The 19,902-nt window shown below is 53.4% G+C and overlaps 1 protein-coding gene across 3 annotated transcripts; it reads right to left on the bottom strand.

The window, feature by feature from the left end:
- Window positions 1-18: 18 nt before the first annotated feature.
- Window positions 19-19,801, bottom strand: SIRT2 (sirtuin 2). Of its 3 annotated transcripts, XM_043435812.1 has the most exons (16): window positions 19,692-19,795; window positions 18,866-18,912; window positions 15,767-15,815; window positions 15,393-15,506; window positions 12,397-12,438; window positions 12,159-12,265; window positions 11,979-12,035; window positions 11,296-11,364; window positions 5,246-5,375; window positions 2,826-2,885; window positions 2,459-2,514; window positions 2,233-2,309; window positions 2,094-2,145; window positions 1,081-1,151; window positions 871-937; window positions 19-752 (listed from the first exon to the last, which is right to left on the bottom strand). In XM_043435812.1, the coding sequence occupies exons 1-16, from the start codon at window positions 19,705-19,707 to the stop codon at window positions 594-596; spliced, it is 1,173 nt and encodes a 390-aa protein (XP_043291747.1). In that variant the 5' UTR covers window positions 19,708-19,795; the 3' UTR covers window positions 19-593. The 3 variants fall into 3 exon arrangements, with proteins under 3 accessions (XP_043291747.1, XP_043291749.1, XP_043291748.1); XM_043435814.1 differs by lacking the exon at window positions 18,866-18,912 and having other exon boundaries at window positions 19,692-19,801; XM_043435813.1 differs by lacking the exon at window positions 18,866-18,912 and having other exon boundaries at window positions 19,675-19,722.
- Window positions 19,802-19,902: the final 101 nt, after the last annotated feature.

The raw sequence follows: 19,902 nt of genomic DNA, 5'->3' as shown, positions 1-19,902 counted from the left end.
GCGAGGCCAGACAGCTAATCGGTAGTTGTTTTTTGTTTTTAATTCGTCTCTAATAAGCAACACCATCTGCCCACCCCTGCATGGGAAGTGGGACCCAAGAGAGGAGGCCTAGCACCCACTTTTCAGAGTTGGAGGCAGAGGCCTGAGAGGCCTTGAGGCTCGGATCTCCCCACTGGGTGCGTGGAGGGCATAACCCCCCACCCAGGATAGGTTAGGTTTCAGCTACTTGGCCACGGACCCTTGGGAGCAGTAGAGAGCATGTGGGCCCTGGGGCTCTTGTTCTGGGACAGTTAGCAGTTTGGAGGTACCCCTGGCCCCCTGAGCAGTTAGAGATTAGGGGGGCTGATCCTCGGCCATAGGGGTGGTTAAAGGCTGTGGGCTGTTAGAGACAGGCTGCCCAAGCCTCCGCCCCCAAGAATGTTAGAGATTTGCTGAGGTCAGGGGTGCTGGGACACCAGTTTTGGGAGGGAATCGTTAATACACTGAGGAAATGTTCTGAGCTCCCCAGAAAAGAGCTGTAAGTTAGAGGAGGGCCAGGGCTGGTTGGGGCCAGCTGTCCCAAGGCTGGGCGTCCTGCCTGGGAGATGCAGTGGTCACTGGGGTTTCTCTCCCTCAGTGGTCCTGGCCTCGTCCTTGGTGGGAGGTGGTGGAGAATTCCTGGGGGAAGCTGAAGTAGTGGGGTTGGGGGCCCCCGACCCCGACTGGGCATCTATGCTGGCATGCTCCTTCCGAACAAGGTCCTCCAGCTCCTTCTGCAGGGGGCAAAGTTCACAGAGGTCAGAGGTCATCATGCATCCTTGGGTCGGAGGACGTGTGGGAGGGGGAATCCAAGGACTGGGCTCGGGGTTAGCTGGGGTGATAGCTCCTCACCTTCCATCCGAGGAGGTCAGCAAGGGCCAGGCAGCCCTGGTCGCAGTCGCCCAGCCAGGCCACGTCCCTGAGGGCGAGGGGAGAGTCAAAACTCCCAGGCTTGTCCCAGCACCAGTGGCTCTGCCTGTCCTTTGCCTCCATGCCTTCCCTCCCACCTGGGCCCTGTCCCTCCCAGGCCCCACCTCACCCCGCTGCAGACCCAGGCCTCACCTGTAGGCCTTCTTGGAGTCAAAGTCCATGCCTCCTCCGAGGGCCATCATCATCCCGAGGAAAGGGTCAGTCTGTGGGGGAGGGGGAGCTAAGAGCACAGACTCTGGAGCCAGGGGGCCTGGGTTTGAATCCCAGCTCTGTGACTTTGCTCAAGTGGCCTGGCCTCTCTGAACCTCAGTTTCCTCCTCTGTGGAGTGGGGGTAATCACCACACCCGCTCCGAGGATGACACTGTCAGTGGGTTAATACAGAGAAGATGCTGAGCAGAGTGTGTGCCACACAGCATGTTTTTCGCCTGCTGGAGGAAACAGCTGTCCCGGGGGGGGAGCCCCTGCCTGGGACAGAGGTCACCTCAGTTTGAAAAGAGAGCTGCTGAGAGACGGCACGGTGACTCCTGATGGCACTGCTGCCGGCCCGGGGGCCAGCGAGCCCAGACTCTTCAGTCACGGGAAGCTCAAGGTTCCTGTTTTGGCTTAAGTTGCTTTGAGCTGGGGTTTTATCATCCCCTCTTAAAAGGGTGAATGGGACTTCCCTGGCAGTCCAGTGGTTAAGAATCCGCCTGCCAATGGAGGGGACGTGGGTTCCATTCCTGGTCTGGGAAGATCCCACATGCTGCGGGGCGACTAAGCCCGTGTACCCCAACTACTGAGCCCGGACCCTAGAGGCTGTGCTCTGCAACAAGAGAAGCCACTGCAGTGAGAAGCCCGCCATGCACTGCAGTTAGAGTAGCCCCTGCTAGCCACAGCTACAGAGAGCCCAGGTACAGCAACGAAGGCCTACTATAGACAAAAAATCAGATAAAAAAGGGTCACTGACCCAGAGGCCTGTGGAACCCTGCAGAGTCGGGGTAGCCTGGAACCTGACCCCTGAGGATTCCAAGATCCCCAGGTCTGAGATGAGGGGCCCAGAGTATTGGGCTTCCCCAGAGACCTGTGCCCTGGTTCCTGGGGGGTCTGGGGGAGGTGATGTGGGGCTCGTGTGTGGGGGTGGCGGGGTAGGATGAAGAGGACTCACCTGGCCAGTCTTCTCCTTGTTGATGAGCAGGCGCGGGGTGGACAGGGGCGCCCTGGGGGATGGTGAGCTGAGTGGTGAGGGCCTGTCACGGCTCCCCCGGCCCCCCAGCAGCCCCCCACAGCCCCAGCCCCCAACCTACTTGCCAATGAGGGACGCAAAGGGCTGCACCTGCAGGGAGGTGCCCATGATGATAAGGAGGTCCACCTTCAGGAAGTCCTACGAAGCGGGAGCGGCCAGTGAGGTCAGCTGTCAGCCCCCGTCCCCCACTGCAAGCCCACCCACAGCTACTTGGGGAAGCCACCTGCCACAGGGCAGGACTTAGGCTGCCCCTGCGTGGGCCGAGACGGGGCGGCCGGGACACTTACTGACTGCATGCAGGAGAAGAAACGCGCTGGGAGGTTCTCGCCGAAGAACACGATATCTGAGGGGGAGACAGATGGACAGACAGACACGGGGACAGAAAGAGATGGTGAAAAAACAGGGGACAGAGACAGGGAGGGGGAGAGACAACGGGCAGGAGCAGAAGGCAGACCCCAGGGCTGCAGTGGGAGTGTGGATGGGGCAGTGGGAAATAGGCCAGGGGGCTATGGCACCCCCTCCCCTAGTCAGGGAGAGAGGGTGACCAGGGTGGGGTGGATGGATAGGGAGCATGGCCTTCTTGGGAAGGGGTTAGTGGGTGTGCAGGGTCCCAGCCCGGATCTACCTCGGTTGGTCCCAGGCCCCAAGCCTCACCAGGCTTCACCACGCTCTGACATTTCTCACACTTGGGAGTCACCTCGGAGAAGATCTTCTCTGGGCGTGGGGAAGGGGAGGAAGAGGAAGAGGAAGAGGTAAGAGGCACTGGGCGGGGCTGCAGCCTGCCCATGCCACCCCCTTCATTGTCAATACAAACACATCTCAGTCATGGGGGAGCCTCCTGGGGCGTTTGCCCTGCCCAGGAAAGACCTCCTCCCAGCACCAGCCTACAGCTATTACATGAAAGAACAAACAAATAAGCAGACACGTCCCAAAAGGGGCAACTTGGTTCCACCAGCCCCCAACTTGGGGAATCTGGACTTGGGAGTGAAGTTCTTCCCATGGGTCTTTCTTTTTTTCTTTTTAAATTTTATTTATTTATTTTTGGCTGTGCTGGGTCTTCATTGCTACACGGGCTTTTCCCTAGCTTCGGCGAGCGGGAGCTACTCTCTAGTTGTGGTGCACGAGCTTCTCATTGAGGTGGCTTTTCTTGTTTTGGAGCATGGGTTCTAGGGCGCATGGGCTTCAGTAGTCGAGGCTGCCGGACTCTGGAGCACAGGCTCAACAGCTGTGGCGTACACATGGGCTTAGTTGCTCCACAGCATGTGGGATCTTCCCGGAGGGAAATCAAACCTGTGTCTCCTGCACTGGCAGATGGATTCTTTACCACTGAGCCACCGGGGAAGCCCTTCCCGTGGGTCCTTGAGGGCAGCCCTGCTCCCATCACGGGTCAGGTCAGAGAGACCTGGTGGGTGCCAGGTCAGTGGCAGAGAGGGAAGAATTATGCAGATAATCCTGGGATGGAGACAAAAACTTAGGTCCAGGTGCTTCCCACTCTTAGGCTCAGTGACAGACCCCCTTCCCCCACCACACACCATGCTATGACAATCCTCCTCCTCATTGCTTATTAATTAGAGCTGTAAAGGCCTCTGTCACTTGCAACCCACAGAATCCTAGCTTGTTCATTCAAATATTCACTTGCTCCTTCAACAAATATTTATAGAGCACTGAGTTAAGGTCTGCCATTTACTTTAAAATATTTCTGCATTGACAGCTCATGATATTTTGTGGGTGATGCTTGTGTTACTGCTGCAAGGGACACATAATGGGGTAATGTTAATTGTACATGACCCCCAGCTGCTTGCACTTGGGCCATTCAGGAACTCTTGCCCCAGGGGCGGTCAGCTGGCATTTTGTCAGAAGGGCTACACTCCAAAAGCCCTCCTATCAGCACTGCAGCTGTCCCTGCCCCACATGGACACCAGAGGCTTTGTGAAATCAGCATAAAGAAGGCCAGAAATGGGTTTGCATGGATGAAATAAGTGGCTTCTTAATTAGCACAATGGATATCAGAAATCAACTCTCACTGGCATTCTAGAAATGTGGATTGACTGGGTGTTTTTTCTTCTTCTTCTTCTTCTCTTTTTGGATATTCTGCCCTCACATGAACAGGGACAATGACTTTAGCAAGCCCTGGAGTCTCTTCCCTTAGGGACAGCCCCCACCCAGCCTTCATACCAGGGCTGTGCCCAGCCTCACATGTCATGGACTCTGCTCACCTGAATCCGGCTAATGGGCTGGTTGAATCCTGTGTCTCCGGGGCAGTGCTGTCCAATATGGTGGTTAGAGCCACATGCGGCTTTTACATTTTAATTAATACAAGCTGAAGAAAGTTAAGAGATTCGGTTCCTTGGTCATTTTAGCCATATTATAAGAGCTCAATTGCCCCATGGAGCAGATGGCTGCTATGCTAGACAGTGAAGATATATATAGAACATGCCCCTCACCACAGAAAGTTCTCTTAGATACTTCTGCTCTTCTTAGAATGTAGTCGTATTGGCCTGGATGAGGCCCTCATGTAAGAAGGGGTCAAAGCACCCAAAGGACACAGGGCTAGGGTTTTATGACCTCACGCAACAGGCTGGATGACCATGTGGAGGCTGGTATGCTAACACACGTCGCCGTGTCTGGAGCCTGCATCCATTATACCCCGGCTATGAGGTGGGGTTGGGAGCAGAGAACCCCCATTGCCACCTCACATCTTTAGGGGCTGCCGTTACCTGCTAAAAAGAGCCGCGGGGACTTCCCTGGTGGTCCAGTGGCTGAGACTCCACACTCCCAATGCAGGGGGCCTGGGTTCGATCCCTGGTCAGGGAACTAGATCCCACATGCCCCAACTAAAGATCCTGCATGCTATAATAAAGATCAAAGATCCTGCATGCCCCAATTGAAACCTGGCACAGCCAAATAAATAAACAAATAAATGAGAAAAAAAAAAAAAGAGAGAGAGAGAAAGCAAGAGCTGCAGAGCTGCGTAGGACAGAGCTGGTGTCTGTGAATGGAGACCCTGTCCCTGGCGCTGAGGAGCAGACAGGGGACTGGAAGCCTGCCCTCGGGGGTAACCTCCAGCCCCTCACCTTTCATCCAGCTTAGCGAGTACTCCTGCCGGCAGCCTGAGCTGACGCAGTGCGATGTGTAGAAGGTTCCGTGGGCCTCCACCAGGTCTTCAGGTTCCAGCCCAGCCACTCGCTCCAGGGTGTCTATGTTCTGGAGGGAGACACAGAGGGGAGAGGGTCAGGAGTGAACCACCTTCCCCTCCCAGGGGTCAGAAGACAGAGCAGGGGACTGCAGCTGAGAGAGGAAAGTGGGACAGGGTGAGAAGAGAGGAGGGGAGAGGCAAGGGGCAGGGGTGTGTCTAAAACTCTTTGGTTCTCACTGATTGTGCCTCTGAAAAGTAAGCCCTGGACGCTTCAAGGCAGGGGCCCAAACTCAAATGCCTATGAACCCAGGCCACTGCCACCAACCAGCCCTGGTGTTTTTCTGCAAAATCAGGCCATTTTGCTTCCCTTTTGTGGAAAATTTGTTCTGTTAGAACCAGACACTCTAGTGGCACCAGCCAGAAATTTGGTGAAATAAATGTACCAATCTTCAGTGTCTCTACTGTAAACACGGCCCTCTCAGATATGGCATCCTTGTGCAGTACCCAACCTGCACAGCTGTCTGTGGCAGGCTTGGCCAGACATTAACACAAATCAATGAATCAGGAAGTTGTTTTGAGTTTTAATTACAGTTCTCCTATTTAACAGTCGGGTTTCTTACTGTGATCTGCTGCATAGATAGTATATTAACTTGTATTCTCAGACAGAATTACTTTCCTGAGTCAACACACAAGGATATTTGTCTCTTTCACATTTGTGTTTATAGATAATATATTAACTTGTATTCTTTTCAGACAGGATTACTTTCCTTAGTCAACACACAAGGATATTTGTCTCTTTCACATTTGTGTTTATAGATAGTATACTAACTTGTATTCTTTTCAGACAGAATTACTTTCCTTAGTCAACACACAAGGATATTTGTCTCTTTCACATTTGTGCTTTCTCCAGCCATTTTGGAGCAGCTTTTGTTTGCTCACAAGGAAATGCCACCAAGGCAGGTGCTTCTGGAGGACCTAGCGGATGTTACAGAGATGGCCAGGCACATGCAGCCCACAGCTGACCCAATGAGGTTTCCCGGAGACTCCGCGAACCACCATTCCATTTCCAACTGCCCTCTCTGCTTCCAGTCAGCCCTCAGTTTATCCCCAAAACATGCAGACGAGAGTCTCTGTTTCCAGACTTTCTGTGGCTTTCCCTTGCCCCAGCCTACTAGAAATGCTAGTTTTGCCTTTGTTCCTGGACTTCCTCACATGCAAGTAAGCAGTGTGTATGCAAATAACTGGGCTTCCCTGGTGTTCCGATGGTAAAGAAGGCAGGAGACCTGGGTTCGATGGCTGGGTGGGGAAGATTCCCCTGGAGAAAGGAATGGCAACCCACTCCAATATCCTTGCTTGGAGAATCCCATGGACAGAGGAGCCTGGTGGGCTATAGTCCATGCATGGGGTCGCAGAGAGTTGGACGACTGAGCAACTAACACTACTCACTACTACTCATGCAAATAACTAAATGGCATGTCAAAGGACTACCTACATGCCTCTGTGTTACCTTTTGATGCCACTTAAAAAAAATTATTTATTTGGCTGCACCAGGTTGTGGCACGAGGGATCTTTGATCTTTGCTGCTGCATGCAGGATCTTTGGTTGTGGCATGCAGGATTTTGTTCCCTGACCAGGGATAGAACCTTGGCTCCCTGCATTGGGAGCTTGGAGTCAGCCACTGGACCACCAGGGAAGTCCCTTGATGCCACTTTTGATGGGGCACCCACAAGTAAACAAAAACGAATGCGGCTGGGGAGTTCCCTGGTAGTCCAGCAGTTAGGACTCGGTCCTTTCATTGCCATGGCCTGGGTTCAATCCCTGGTTGGGGAACTAAGATCTTGCAAGCTGTGAGCACAGCCAAAAAGCAAAAAGAATGTGCCCAGACTTCCTGAGTGTTCTAGTGGTTAAGCATCTGCTGACAATGCAGGGGACATGAGTTCGATTCCTGGGCCGGGCAGATTCCACATACCTTGGGGCAACTAAGCCCATGTGTCACAACTGCTCTAGGGCCCATGCACCACAATGACTGAAGCCACCACATCGAGAAGCCTTGGCACCATAGCAAGGAGTGCAACTACAATGCACTCTTCCATGAGAGTGCAACCAATGAAGAGTAGCCCCTGCTCATGGCAACTAGAGAAAGCCAGCACGTAGCAACAAAGACTAGGCGCAGCCAAAAAACAAACAAATCTTGGGGGGGAAAAAATCTATCTTAAAAAAAAAAAAATGATGTGGCTGACCCGTATGGACTGGTATGAAGCAATCTCTTCAAGATGTTAGAAGGCCCTGTGTACAAGATGTAGAAAAAAATCAACATATGAATTTGGGTGTTTGCTTGCCTAAGTGTGGACTATTTTCAAAGGAAACCCAAGAAGCAGGCAACAGTAGTGGCCCCCGGGGAGGGAAGCTGGGGCTGGGGAATACGGCCCAAGAGGCTCAGTATAAAGGACAAGCAGCAATGATCGCATGGAGACACGGAGCAGCTGATGTCTGGCCTCGGGGCCAGGCAGGGAACAGGGTGTGGGGAGGAGGTGGGCTGCTCAGCTCTAGTCAACTGCTCCCCCCTCCACCACCCCCAGAAAGCCACCTGGGGTGTAGCCAGCTCTTCCAGATCTGCAAGAGGAGCCTGAAGTCTGAGTTTTCATCTGCAATCTCTTTTGATTGTCAAACGTCAGCTCACTTTCGGTTTCAAGACATCACATCTCTGACTGACATGCTTTTAAAAAGCATGAAGCGGGCTTCTCCGGTGGCTCAGTGTTAAAAAAATTCGCGTGCCGATGCAGGAGACATGAGTTTGATCCCTGGTCCAGGAAGATCCCACATGCGGAGGGACAACTAGGGGCAACTGAGCAACTACTGAAGCCCACACAAAGCCCCTAGAGTCTGTGCTCCACAACAAGAGAAGTCCCTGCAGTGAGAAGCCTATGCACTCCAACTAGAGAGCAGCCCCTGCTTGCTGCAACGAGAGTAAAGCCTGTGCAGAAACGAAGACCTAGCAGAGCCAAAAAAAAAAAGACTTCTCCCCTATAAATGGGAAAAAAAATTTTTTTTTAATTAATAAAAACCATGAAGCTGCTATGTGGGTGAGTATAAGGAAGGGTCTTCCAAGTAAGGGCTTAAGGGAAAGAAAGCTGAGTATAAACCTGATGTATAATGTAAACGTCACAGATACAGATTTAAAAGAGTAGAGATCACAGTGACTTGACTGAAGGAAACAACTGTTCTTCTGTTTGAATGGATACTTGTGTCTTGAGATAAAAATAGCATCGCTTCAAAAGTGCTACATCGTCACAATTCAGGAAGACGTGAAGACAGTGTGTTCCAGAAAACTGGGTCAGTGACTCAAAAAGTGGCTGAGGTTGAAGAACAGGGTGAGGAGGAGTTGAAAAAAGGAATGGTTTCATGAAACATGAGAGTGGAAAAATGTTTCCACCTGTGTGTAATGCAATACGCCAGTGTGAATATACATGTAGACATGTATATTCATTCTCTGTGTGAGAAGTATTATAAGTAAGGGGAAATGCCACCACATTTCACACTGACCCCAGAACATATTCATGTTGGCTTTCATGTAAAAAATAGCCTGCAGCTGTTGTGCTTTTGTGGTTTGGGACAGGAGAAGGGGGTGCCTCATATGGAGCTGGGGAGTCAGCCCTCTGAGCATCTGGGATGAACCACGTGGTCCTGGGTCTGCGTTTCTCGTGCTGGGACCCCTGTGATCTCCTGGTCTCTCCTGCTCTCCAGCTGGAGTCCAGACACCTTAGTGTCTGGCTGACTGTCTGCCTATAGCTCCATGTGGCTGTCTAACGGGCATCTTAACCACGACGTGCCTTCAGCCAAACTCTTCCTCTGCCCCCAACGCCTGCACATCCCACCATCTCAGTAAAAGACAGCAGGTGCTCAGGCTGAGAGATGTCCGACCATCCCTGACTCCTCTCCTTCTCTCAAGAACCATTTCACATTCAATCCAACAGGAAGTCCTGGTGGCTCCACCTTCAAAACGGGTTCACAAGTCACCCACTTCTCCCCTTGGACAGCCCCCTCCCTGGCCCAGCCTCCATCCTCTCCTGCTTGGACCATCACTGCAGCCCCTTCCCTGGTCTCTGTACCCACCCCTACCCCCAGTGCTCCCTCCCACAGTCTGCCCTCCACATGCAGTTAGGGGGTCCCTGTGAGCACCCAGGGCAGATCATGCCTTGGCCCTGCCAAGAGCCCTCCTGTGGTTCCATCTCCCACCAGGGAAAGGACAAAGCCCTCCCGGTGGCCCCCAAATGCCCACATGGCCCACCTGTCACCTCCTGACCTCATCTCCTCTGTCCTTTCCTACTACTGTCCTCTGCGCTCACTCAGATCCAGCTATTTGAACACGCCAAGTGCAGTCTCACCTCAGGGCCTTTGCACTGGCTGTTCCCTTTGCTTCTCTCCCTGAGATGATCCCATGGCTCCCTCCCTCCCCTCCTACAGGTCTTTGTTTAAATGTTCCTTTTTTCCGTAAGGCCTTCCCTGACTTATTGTTCACAAGAGCACCCTTCTCCCCACGCACAAACAGAACTTCTGATTCCCCTTTCCTGCTCAGCCGTGCTCCATAGACGTCTCAGCATGAGACAGACTAGATACTCGACTCATCCTTCTCGTCCACTGTCCCTCCCCACCCTAGAGTGTCAGCTTCAGGAGGGCAGGGATGTCTGCTCCCTCTGTCTACTGCCTGCAGGGCCTGGCACTGGTTGGTACTCAGTAAACACCGGGGCAGAAGCTGATGAACAGGATTGACAGCAGGGCCCTGGTGAAGATTTCATGAAATCACACACAGAAGGTGCTTGGCTTCAGGTGAGCTGTTCGTATCATGTCTGAACACATTCCATGGATAAAAGGTCAAGTCTATCCTGACCTGGGGCTCCCCTCAACCCCCACCGGCCCTAGGTGGGAGTACCTGCCCCCTTCTGAGAATTCTGGACCTGAAAAAAAAGACTTCATCCTCCCCCTGGTGGCAGATTCTGAGGCTGCAGGCTCCAGATTGCCGGGCCAGGAAGAAAATAATAGAACACCTATTTCTACCTGTGGGTTCTCTCTCTATTTTATAATTTTGGGTTCTGAGATATAAATTAGAGCAGGCATGGTATCACTGCTCTAGTAGGTCATGTAATTCAACACATATTTATAAAACAAAAGTAGGGGCACACTTTTCATTATTGGGTGTGCGAGACCCCAAAAGTCTCACCAACTAGGAAGCCAAGAATGTGCGCTGTCCTTACCTGAGGACCTCTGGGTGAGGCCCTCAGCTAAGTGCCTGACATGCATGAGCTGTGGCCCCATGGCCCAGACAAGGCCTTTGTGCAAATTATAAGAAGGTGCCCCTTTCTTAAGATTCTATAGTGGGAGACCTGGGTTCAATATCTGGATGGGGAAGATCCCCTGGAGAAGGAAATGGCAACCCACTCCAGTATTCTTGCCTGAGAAATCCCATGGACAGAGGAGTCGGTGGGCTACAGTCCATGGGGTCACAAAGAGTCAGACACGACTGAGCAACTAACACTTTTACACTTCAGCGGTCATGCTAGACCAACTCACTTCAGATCATCTGATGGAAAACCCAAAAAAACATGGTGCCAAAGGAGTCTGCTCAGAGACGGGGTCCTTTCTCAGTACTCACGGGGTGGCCCCCTGAGGGAGGTCACTGCCACGCTACCACAGGCCTGAGAGGGTGAGGTGGTTCTGGCCTCTGCTTTTTTTCCCCGCCCATCCTGTGTGGCATGTGGAATCCTCGTTCCCTGAACAGGGATCAAACCTGTGCCCCCTGCACTGGAAGCAGCGTGGAGTCGTAACCACTGGATTGCCAGGCAAGTCCCTGGCCTGTTTCACAGAAAGGGAAACTAAGGCTGAGAGAGGGGACGTGACTCACTGCAAGTCACCAACAGAGAGGCTGCGGCCTGAGCTCTTGACCCCTCCTGCCCGCCCTCTTCCTCCCAGGACGCCCGAGGTCCTGCCTACCTGTGTGTAGCAGCGCAGGAGCAGTCCTTTCTCCTTCAGCAGGCGGATGAAGTAGTGGCAGATGGTGGGCTGGAGGGAAGCAAGCACTGCAATGCTGACTGTGTACGGCCCTGGCCAGGAGCTGTTCCAGACCTGTTTCTCCTCATGGACTCCTCACACCATGAGGCACAGACCTTCATTATCCCCATTTCACAGGTGGGGGAACTGCAGCTCAGGGAGGGTGACTGTCTGGCCAAAGTCACACAAACTGTGGAGTTGGCGTTGGCACAGAAGCAGCCTGGCTCCAGAGTCTGGGCTCTTACATGTATCATTAGCTCATTTAAGCCTCACAGCATTTCTTTTCACTATTATCGGCTCCATTTTACAGATGGGAAAACTGAGGCCCAAGGACACAAGAGCAGGAAATGAGAGAACAGGACTTGGACTCAGGTAGTCTGGGCCCAAAGCCCACGCTGTTTTGTTTTGTTTTTTACTATGCTTCAAGGCTTGCAGGATCTCAGTTTCCTGACCAGGGATTGAACCTGGGCCACGGCAGTGAAAACCCAGAATCCTAACGAGTAGGCCACCAGGTCCCATGTATTTAATAGTTGTAGGCTATTTGTCTAAAGGGCCCTGAAGGGGTCCTTCCCATGCCTGCTGGCCCCCAGTTTTTCCTGTCCCCACTTCCACAAGAAAGAGCTCACCTTGAACTGCCCAGGATAGAGTTCCTTGGCGAGAGCAAAGAAGGGCTCTGGATGTTTCTGTGGGAGAGAGAGCCGGAGGGCAGGTGGGCACCCAGATGCCCCTGGTGAGATGTGAGCAGGAGCCAGGAGGCCCCGTCCACCCTCCGTGATGACAGACCCTCCTCCCTGTGCGACACACACCTTGAAGTAGCTGATTTCAAAGATGGCCTCCGGGTAGGGAAGACGGTATTTCTCCAGGTTGGCGTAGAGGCCCGTGTTTGGGGAGCGAAAGTCAGGGATGCCTGCAGCTGGGGGAGGCGGGGTAATCAATAAGGGACTCCGGCCCCTTTTCTTTCACACCCCCCAACACAGCTCCTCCCCAGGCCCTCGGAGGGGCACCCCAACCAGGGAGTGGCTTTTGGGGGAGGGGAGCACTTACAAGTGGAGATTCCAGCTCCCACCAAACAGATGACCCTGCGACCTGGAGGAGGAGAGTTTAGGCAGCATGTGTTTTTCTCTTTTTCAACTTACATTTGGTTATTGTTGTTTTGAACATCAAACATTGCTCCAAAATATGAACTGTTTATCTTAAGAGAGTTGTCTTTGCCATAAATTAAGTACTGAACTGATGTTTACAATTGATTTTTTACAACTTAAAAAACTTTTAAGTGGCACTGCTGTCTAATAATCAGATATATCATCATGGACTGAATGTAATTATTAAAAACGTAAAGTTTTTTAAAAAAAAGAGCAATGTTTTCCCTTCCCATTCTTACCTCTTAAATAATTGCACCTATCACAGTCCCTGAAACCATTTACTTTGTGCCAGGCCCTGCGGCGAGCACTTCAGATCCCTGAATGGCTCTCCAAGCCATCGCAAGGTGGGTGGTATTAACATTCCCATTTTACAGATGAGGAAACTGAGGCTTAGACAGGGGAAGGGGTCATACAGTTGACTGATGGAAGAGCCAGCATGGGGTCAAAGAATCCATTGGTTAAGATTACACCAGTGTAGCAAGATTCATGAAAAGGCCACTTGGAGAGAAGTTTCTCCTCCTAGCTAGATCTAGACAAACACAGGAGATCTTAGTGAGAGGTAGATCTTAGGGAGAAGGCTGGGAGGGTGTGTTCCCCCGGAAGTGCTGCAGGTTATTGTGAAAAAAAAAAAAAAAATCTCTGGCCACCTCTTTATCTTCTGGACACAATACTGGACAGCCATCTATTTCCAGCTTAAGATACACATTCCTCCATCCTATTCCTTCCCTCCATAATCAAATGCATGTTAGCCACCAGAAGTCAATAATTTTCAAGTGAGGATCCAAGCTGGGCCATTCTCAGCTCACACACAGTGAGCAGCAGAGTGGATAAGGGCTTCCAATCCTGGCTTTCCCGTGCACCAGCAGGGCTGTGGGGGAGTGGGGCGGGGGTGGGTCTTAGCTTCCTGGGCTTTAGCTTCCCGCTCTGTAAAATGGACACAATCACTGTACTGGCCTCGTGGGGGCTGTTGAGACAAGGAATTCTCTCCTGTGAAGCTGAGATCAATGCCTAGCACTAATGATTCTTCGAGACACTAGTACTCAACTTCTTCAGACCTGTGATTCATATCCCTATAAGCACTTTGTTCCCCCAATGTCACCAGTTTTTGGAAAAGATGGGAAGATGTGGGCGGGGAGAGGTGGAGTCATTTCACAAGCATGCAGGGCTGTGCAGAAATAGCCTGACTGCCTCTTTGGTGGCTGGCTGGCAGCCCTGCCGCGCAGCACCCTGGGCATCCGCCAGTCGGCTGATGGACACACACGAGTGTGAGGGCCTCGGGTGTCAGGATGCCATCGGGCCAGGCCTGGCAGACCCAGCGGACCCAGTAGAAGGGAGTGAGTGTGAACTCTAGATTCAGGAGCCCTGACTCTGCCTCTCGCCAGCTGTGTAACCCCGTACCAGGTTACAACCTCTCTGTGTCTCAGTTTCCTCCTCTGCCCAGCCGACTCCTCACAGGTCTCCTGTGCAGATCCTATGAGGGGATGCCTGTCAAGTGCGTAACCCAGTGCCTGGCGAAAGGTGAGAGCCCAATTCATTGTTATCATTTATTATTATCCCCTCACAGGCACCATCAATTATTCTAAAACCCAGGTGCAGGAGGATGGACGGAACGAAAGCTTTGTAGCCACTGCCTGTATTCTCTTTGGGGCCCACCCAAGCCAGAAGACGGGGCTTCCTGAGTGGCTCCGTAGTAAAGAATCCGCCTGCCAATGCAGGAGATGTGGGTTCGATCCCTCGGTCAGGAAGATCCCCTGGAGAAGGAAAGGGCAACAGACTCCAATATTCTTGCCTGGCAAATCCTATGGACAGAGAAGCCTGGCAGGCTACAGTCCGTAGCGGCTGAAGGCCGCTGCTCCAGGAGAGGGGGGCTCAGGGCGTCCGGCCTGGCTGCCTGAGAAGAGATGGCAGCAGCTGGAGGACAGGGAAACTGGAGGAGACGTCCCTAACAAAAGGCTGTTCAGGACCCTCAAAGGGTCGATTGTTCTAGTCAAGGACTGCCAAGGGCTCGGTTTCTCAGACTCTGGTGACCTCAACTTGAGGCAAGAAATATAAATTACCCGGTGACCTGGTAAAAAATCTCTACACCACACCAGGAACAAGCCACCTGTAAGAATCGTCATGGGGAACACTTAGGCAATGCTTGCTCTGTTTCAGGCGTTCACATCTATGAATTTATGTAATCCCTCTTCATAATCCTGGGGCTTCCCTGGTGGCTCAGACGGTAAAGAGTCTGCCTGCAATGCAGGAGAAGAGGGTCTGATCCCTGGGTCAGGAAGATCCCCTGGAGGAGGGCATGGCAACCCACTCCAGTATTCTTGCCTGGAGAATCCTGTGGCCAGAGGAGCCTGGTGGGCTACAGTCCATGTGGTCCCAAAGAGAAGGGAGGAAGCGTCTACGGCCACACCACCCTGAACGTGCCCGATCTCGTCTGATCTCGGAAGCTAAGCAGGGTCGGGCCTGGTTAGTACTTGGATGGGAGAAGGGAGGAAGCCATGGAGATACCTGGGGGAAGAGTCTATTCCGTAATCTTATAAGGTAATTACTATTATTAGCATCTTCACTCTAATAAACAAGCCTGACCAATAGAGACATGTGATTGGTTCGGGGGGTAGGACTGTGACCCAAGTTGGGCTAATCGGAGCCAATCTCTGCTCTTGTGCTTGAACCACTGGGAGAAAGTGGTTTTTCCGTGGGAGCTGCTAAGCTGGTAGAACTTGTATTTACAGCTGCCAGGAGCTCCCAATGCAGAGAAGAGCCAAGAAATAGCTCAGCACAGAAGTTGCTGAATCCAGCCACACTTCAGGATCAACAGTTACAGGATCAACACACTCCCTTTTTGGCACCAGCCAGGGGGGCTGGAGTCATGCAGGAAGGGGCCCAGGGGGGCAGGGAACTCACAGCGCTCGCTCTGCATGTAGCGGCTCACTCCTTCCAGGGTTAGTTCGTCCAGGAGTCGCTCCTTCTGGGTGCCCAGGCCCAGAGTCTGGGAGAAAAAATTCCGCAGGAAGTCCACTGGCCAAAAAGAGAGACAGCGGTTGGGCGGGTGTTTGTTCAAGGGGACACAGAGGCCCTGAGTGCCCCCTCCCAGCCCTGGGGTCTCCTGTCTTCCCACGACTAAAGGTTGGATGCCTGGCCCCGCCAGGGATCCCGAAGTACTGCATCTGTTCTTACACACTTTGCATGTCACCCCCGGTGGAGGTGAACACCCAGATCCCTGCCCTAAACCACCCTTCAGAACCCCCCAGAACCGTGCTCCCAAGGCAGATACTCACTCTCTGCTTCTCCGCCAGTGGCTCCTGCCTCAGTGTCTGAATCTGAGTCCTGGAAGGGGTGGAGGTGGGGTGATGAGGTCCCAGAAGTGGGGTTAGGGAGGGGAAGAGGAGATGACACCAGGGTTCTGGGGAAAGGCTGTGGCTGGGAGGTGGGCCTGAGGGAGTGAGGGGCAGAGGGGACCGTGCTGGGGGCACGTGTGGGCTCTGGGACAGGCTGCCTGTGTTGGAAACCCAACTCTGCAACTTGAGAGGAGTGTGGCCTCCTGTGGGTGATTGCATTTTTTACTGAGTCTCTGAGCTCCTCCTCTCACAAGTGGAGCTTGGAGGATGGAGAAAGGCCACCTGGAGGGCTGTGAGCCATGTGAGGCGCTCACCACAGCCCTGGTCAGGGGCAGTGGTGGTGGCGGGCGCTCAGGAAGTGCTGGTTACTGCTCTCATCACCTCCCATTGTCCACGTCCTCACCTCATATCCCCTCCAGGCCCCTGCCCTGCCCAGCAGCTCCGTAGCCGCCTCAGCTACGTCAATAATGCTGGTAGAAACGCCTCGGTCCTCACCCTGTGGCCGTCAGCCCTCTGGCTTAAAGCTCCCCCACTCCACCTTTCCAGCCCTTCCGTCTCCTTTATCAACTCCTCTCCTTGGCCAGGCGCCCAAATTGCGGGTCTGCGACTCTGTCCTGGGCCCTCCCTCCCGTCTCTGTCCATCTTCCCTGGGCCAGCTCCCCCATTCACGCCAGTAGTCTCAGCATGGTCTCTGACAATGCCACCTTTCTGTCTCCAGATCCAGGGTTTCCGCAGCCCACGGATGCCTCCCCCTAAGTGTGACCCCAGACCCCTCATTCTCACAGTGTCCCAAACCGGCCTCAGCATCTCTTCCAAACCTGCTCCTCCCCCTGGGGTCCTAACTCGGTGTGGCTTCTGTCCCTGTGTTTGCCAGATGTCTCCTGCCTCCCCCGCCTGCCCTCCTGCCATAGCATGTCCCCTCCCCGGGGCTCCACATGGGCCAGTCTGTCCCTCCAGGGGCCCTGCCCCGGCCTCCGCCCGAGTTCCTAGTCTCCGTCATCTCTGATCTACTCTCCTGCTCTCTGTGTGTTGACCTGTCTGGGTCCACCCTTTGCCCTCCACATCAAAGGCCTTTCTCTTTGGCTTCCCCAGTTAAATCATCTGATCACAAACATCTATGGTGTTTACCATGATGCCAGCCAGCTCCAAGTCTGGGATTTTTCACGGTCACCACTGGGTAAAAATGTGTTAAGTCCCTCAGCTGTGTCCGACTCTTTGCAACCCCATGGACTGTAGCCCGCCAGGCTCCTCTGTCCATAGGATTCTCCAGGCAAGAATACTGGAGTGGGTTGCCATGCTCTTCTCCAGGGGATCTTCCCAACCCAGGTCTCCCGCATTGCAGGCAGATTCTTTACTGTCTGAGCCACCAGGAATGCCAGGTTTCCTTGCTCTAAGATTGTATCTATAAGCTGTACAAAACTCTGACCATTAGACAATGTATAACTTGAAGGTGCTTGCCTCATGAGTCCCTCACCCACAGCCCAGCCCTCCCACCCCATCGTCCCCTTCAAGATAGCCACTATTAACAGTTCAATGGTAATTACTCCAGATTTTTTTCTCTGAGTTGGTGATGGACAGGGAAGCCTGGCGTGTTGCAGTCCATGGGGTCGCAAAGAGTCGGACATGACAGAGCGACTGAACTGAACTGAAAACTCATTATCTCCCCAGAAATAGGTCGCCCTACAGTACAATGCCGCGCCTCGCATTTTCCACCAAACAATATATCACACACCCGCCAGCTACAGAGTGTTGCATTGTACGGTTCATAGTTCATTTAACCCATCAACTGACAGTCGTTTGGGCTGTTTCCAGTTTGGCTGTATCACACAATGCTGCAATTTACACCCTCGGATCACTCTCTTTGGGACTGAGGGTCCCTTTTCCACATGAAACCTTTTTCTCCGACAGTGGCCTGGCTTTGGGAGCCAGGCGAGGGAGAAGCCTGGCCTGACAGGGAGCTCTTGTCCCCTTGGTGTGACTCGGCCGTGCATCTGTGGGGCACTCTTGTCACAGCTTCTGCTCTGCCCTACATGTGAACCGCGACCTCGTGTCTGTGGGTGGGCTGGCACGCTTTCAGGCGGCAGACAGTGAAGCTCTGTGGAAGGAGGCGAGGGCCCTGCCCAGCACGTGGGAGCAACTTGGTCTCGGGGGGAGCTGAAGGTGATGGTGGAGCCTCTGTGACCCCTGCTTCCAGTGAAGCATCTGGGAGGCAATGTGTCAAGGCGCCGAGGGTTGCAAACCTGTCCCTGCTCTTCTAGCCAATGGACAGAGGACAAGTTGTTAAAGAACTCAGTTTCCAATTCCTTGGCTATAAAATGACCACAGTAGACCCGCACCCCTCCCCTCCACCGCTGTCCCCAGGATGCTAGGAAGCCCATCAAACACGAAGCAGAGTACCCAGCTGGCTTAAAAACTTGGTAAATGCTAACCATCAAGGTAATCAGCCACCTGAATCCTGAACACACGACACTCTTTCATGCCCCCGAGTATACCCTCTGCCTGGGACACCACTTCTCACCTTGCCTAAGAAGATCCTAAACTACCCTACACTGATTACCATGTGCTGTATCTCAGTCTGACTCCGAGATCAGCCTGTGGATTCTTCCCGGGAAGGGACTGGCTGGAATCTGTGTGATCTCACACTGTTTACTCTGCGCTCCCAAAGTGCCCTGCGCTACTTTCATGATCACCAGTAGAGTCACTGTGGAGTCACACGTCTGTGAGATCTGTGAATTCAGGAACCAAATCTCTTCCATTCCCATTGGGAAAGAGGTTCAGAAGGGAAAGCGGGTGGGAGAGGTGTGCAAGGAGAAAGGAAAGTTTGCAAGGGCGGCCTAGGCTTTAGGCCACACACCCTTCTCTGACAGGCCCCAGAATCCACCATTCCCCCAGGGGCTGAACCACAAGGGGAGGCGGGGTGAGGGGCTGGGGCAGTGAGCTGAGGGCCCTGGGGTCTCTGACTTCCCTCTGCCACCTCCCCCCGTGTGGGGTGTGGGAAGTCCATCTCTCTCCTTCCCTCCACCCTTGTCCCCATCTCACCTGAGCCTCCTGCACCTTCCCTGCCTGGGTCTCCTCGGGGTCAGAGGCTGGGGGAGGAGGGGGAGCAGACGTGGTTACGGTGAAGGGAGTGGTTAAGGGGGAATGAAAGGCTTCCAAGTGGGGGTACAGAGAGGGGCAACAAGACCCTCCAACCTAGTTATACGGGGGTGGGGGTATAAAAAGGGAGTGGATGGAGGGAGGGAAATGAAGAAAAGCAGATCTTATTAGAGTGGAGAGTGCTGGGAGGAGAGATGGTTGGTGAAGGACAAAGAGGCTGGGATAGGGAGGCTTAGGAAAGTGAAAAGAAAGTAAAGCAGATAAGGACATGAAGGAAGACTTAGGAGGAGTTAGGAAGGACACAGTAGTGTGGGAGTGTGTGTTGGGAGGGTTAGGTTTTGGGTTTGCAAGAAGAGGTGGTGGGGGCGGAACGGAAGGGCGAGATGGTAGGTTTAGAAGAGGAAGGAAGAAATAGGAGGGGACACCAGGGGTCCCCGAGCACCCTACAGTTCCCACCAACAACCAGGTACCCTTAGCAACCCGGACAGCGGTATTCTAAGTCCCTAGTAACAAGGGTCCTTAGCAACTAAGGTGCGAGACACACGCTATCATTAGTAACTTCGGGGACGTGGCAAACGGACCCTTAAAACCTCGCGACCCAGAAACCCACCAATCTAGCAATATGTATCACAACGGCTCCCTGAACCGCATTCCCCTCCATGCAGCCCGCATCTCCTGCCCCACCACTCCCGCCCTCGGGCCCCGGGGCCTGCAGCCCTCAGCCAGGCCCCGGCACGGCCCAACCCTCCTACCAGGGCCCCCGACTCACGATCCGGATCGGCCATGGGCGCGGGGCGGGGGCCCTCGGGACTGTCACCGACTGCTCTATCCCGTGACGGCACCGGAAACAGGAGGGGGCCGAGATAGGTCAAAGAACTACAACTCCCAGGAGCCATAAAAAACGTCCGGAGCGTGCCCCTCTGAGGTAAGAAGAGACACGCGAGGGTCGGACTACGAATCCCAGAGTGCCTCGCGTCCGC

The sequence above is a fragment of the Cervus canadensis genome, chromosome 18 (genome assembly GCF_019320065.1).
Source record: "Cervus canadensis isolate Bull #8, Minnesota chromosome 18, ASM1932006v1, whole genome shotgun sequence".
In the NCBI taxonomy this organism is placed as follows: domain Eukaryota; kingdom Metazoa; phylum Chordata; class Mammalia; order Artiodactyla; family Cervidae; genus Cervus; species Cervus canadensis.
This window is presented reverse-complemented; position numbering and strand designations above follow the sequence as displayed.

Excerpts from the sequence above, each read along its gene's own strand:
- SIRT2 (XM_043435812.1), bottom strand. Across the intron at positions 2,886-5,245 it reads CTCGCTAAGCTGGATGAAAG|AGAAGATCTTCTCCGAGGTG; the intron begins GTGAGGGGCTGG and ends CCCCACGCCCAG. Across the intron at positions 2,310-2,458 it reads TCTTCTCCTGCATGCAGTCA|GACTTCCTGAAGGTGGACCT; the intron begins GTAAGTGTCCCG and ends CCCGCTTCGTAG.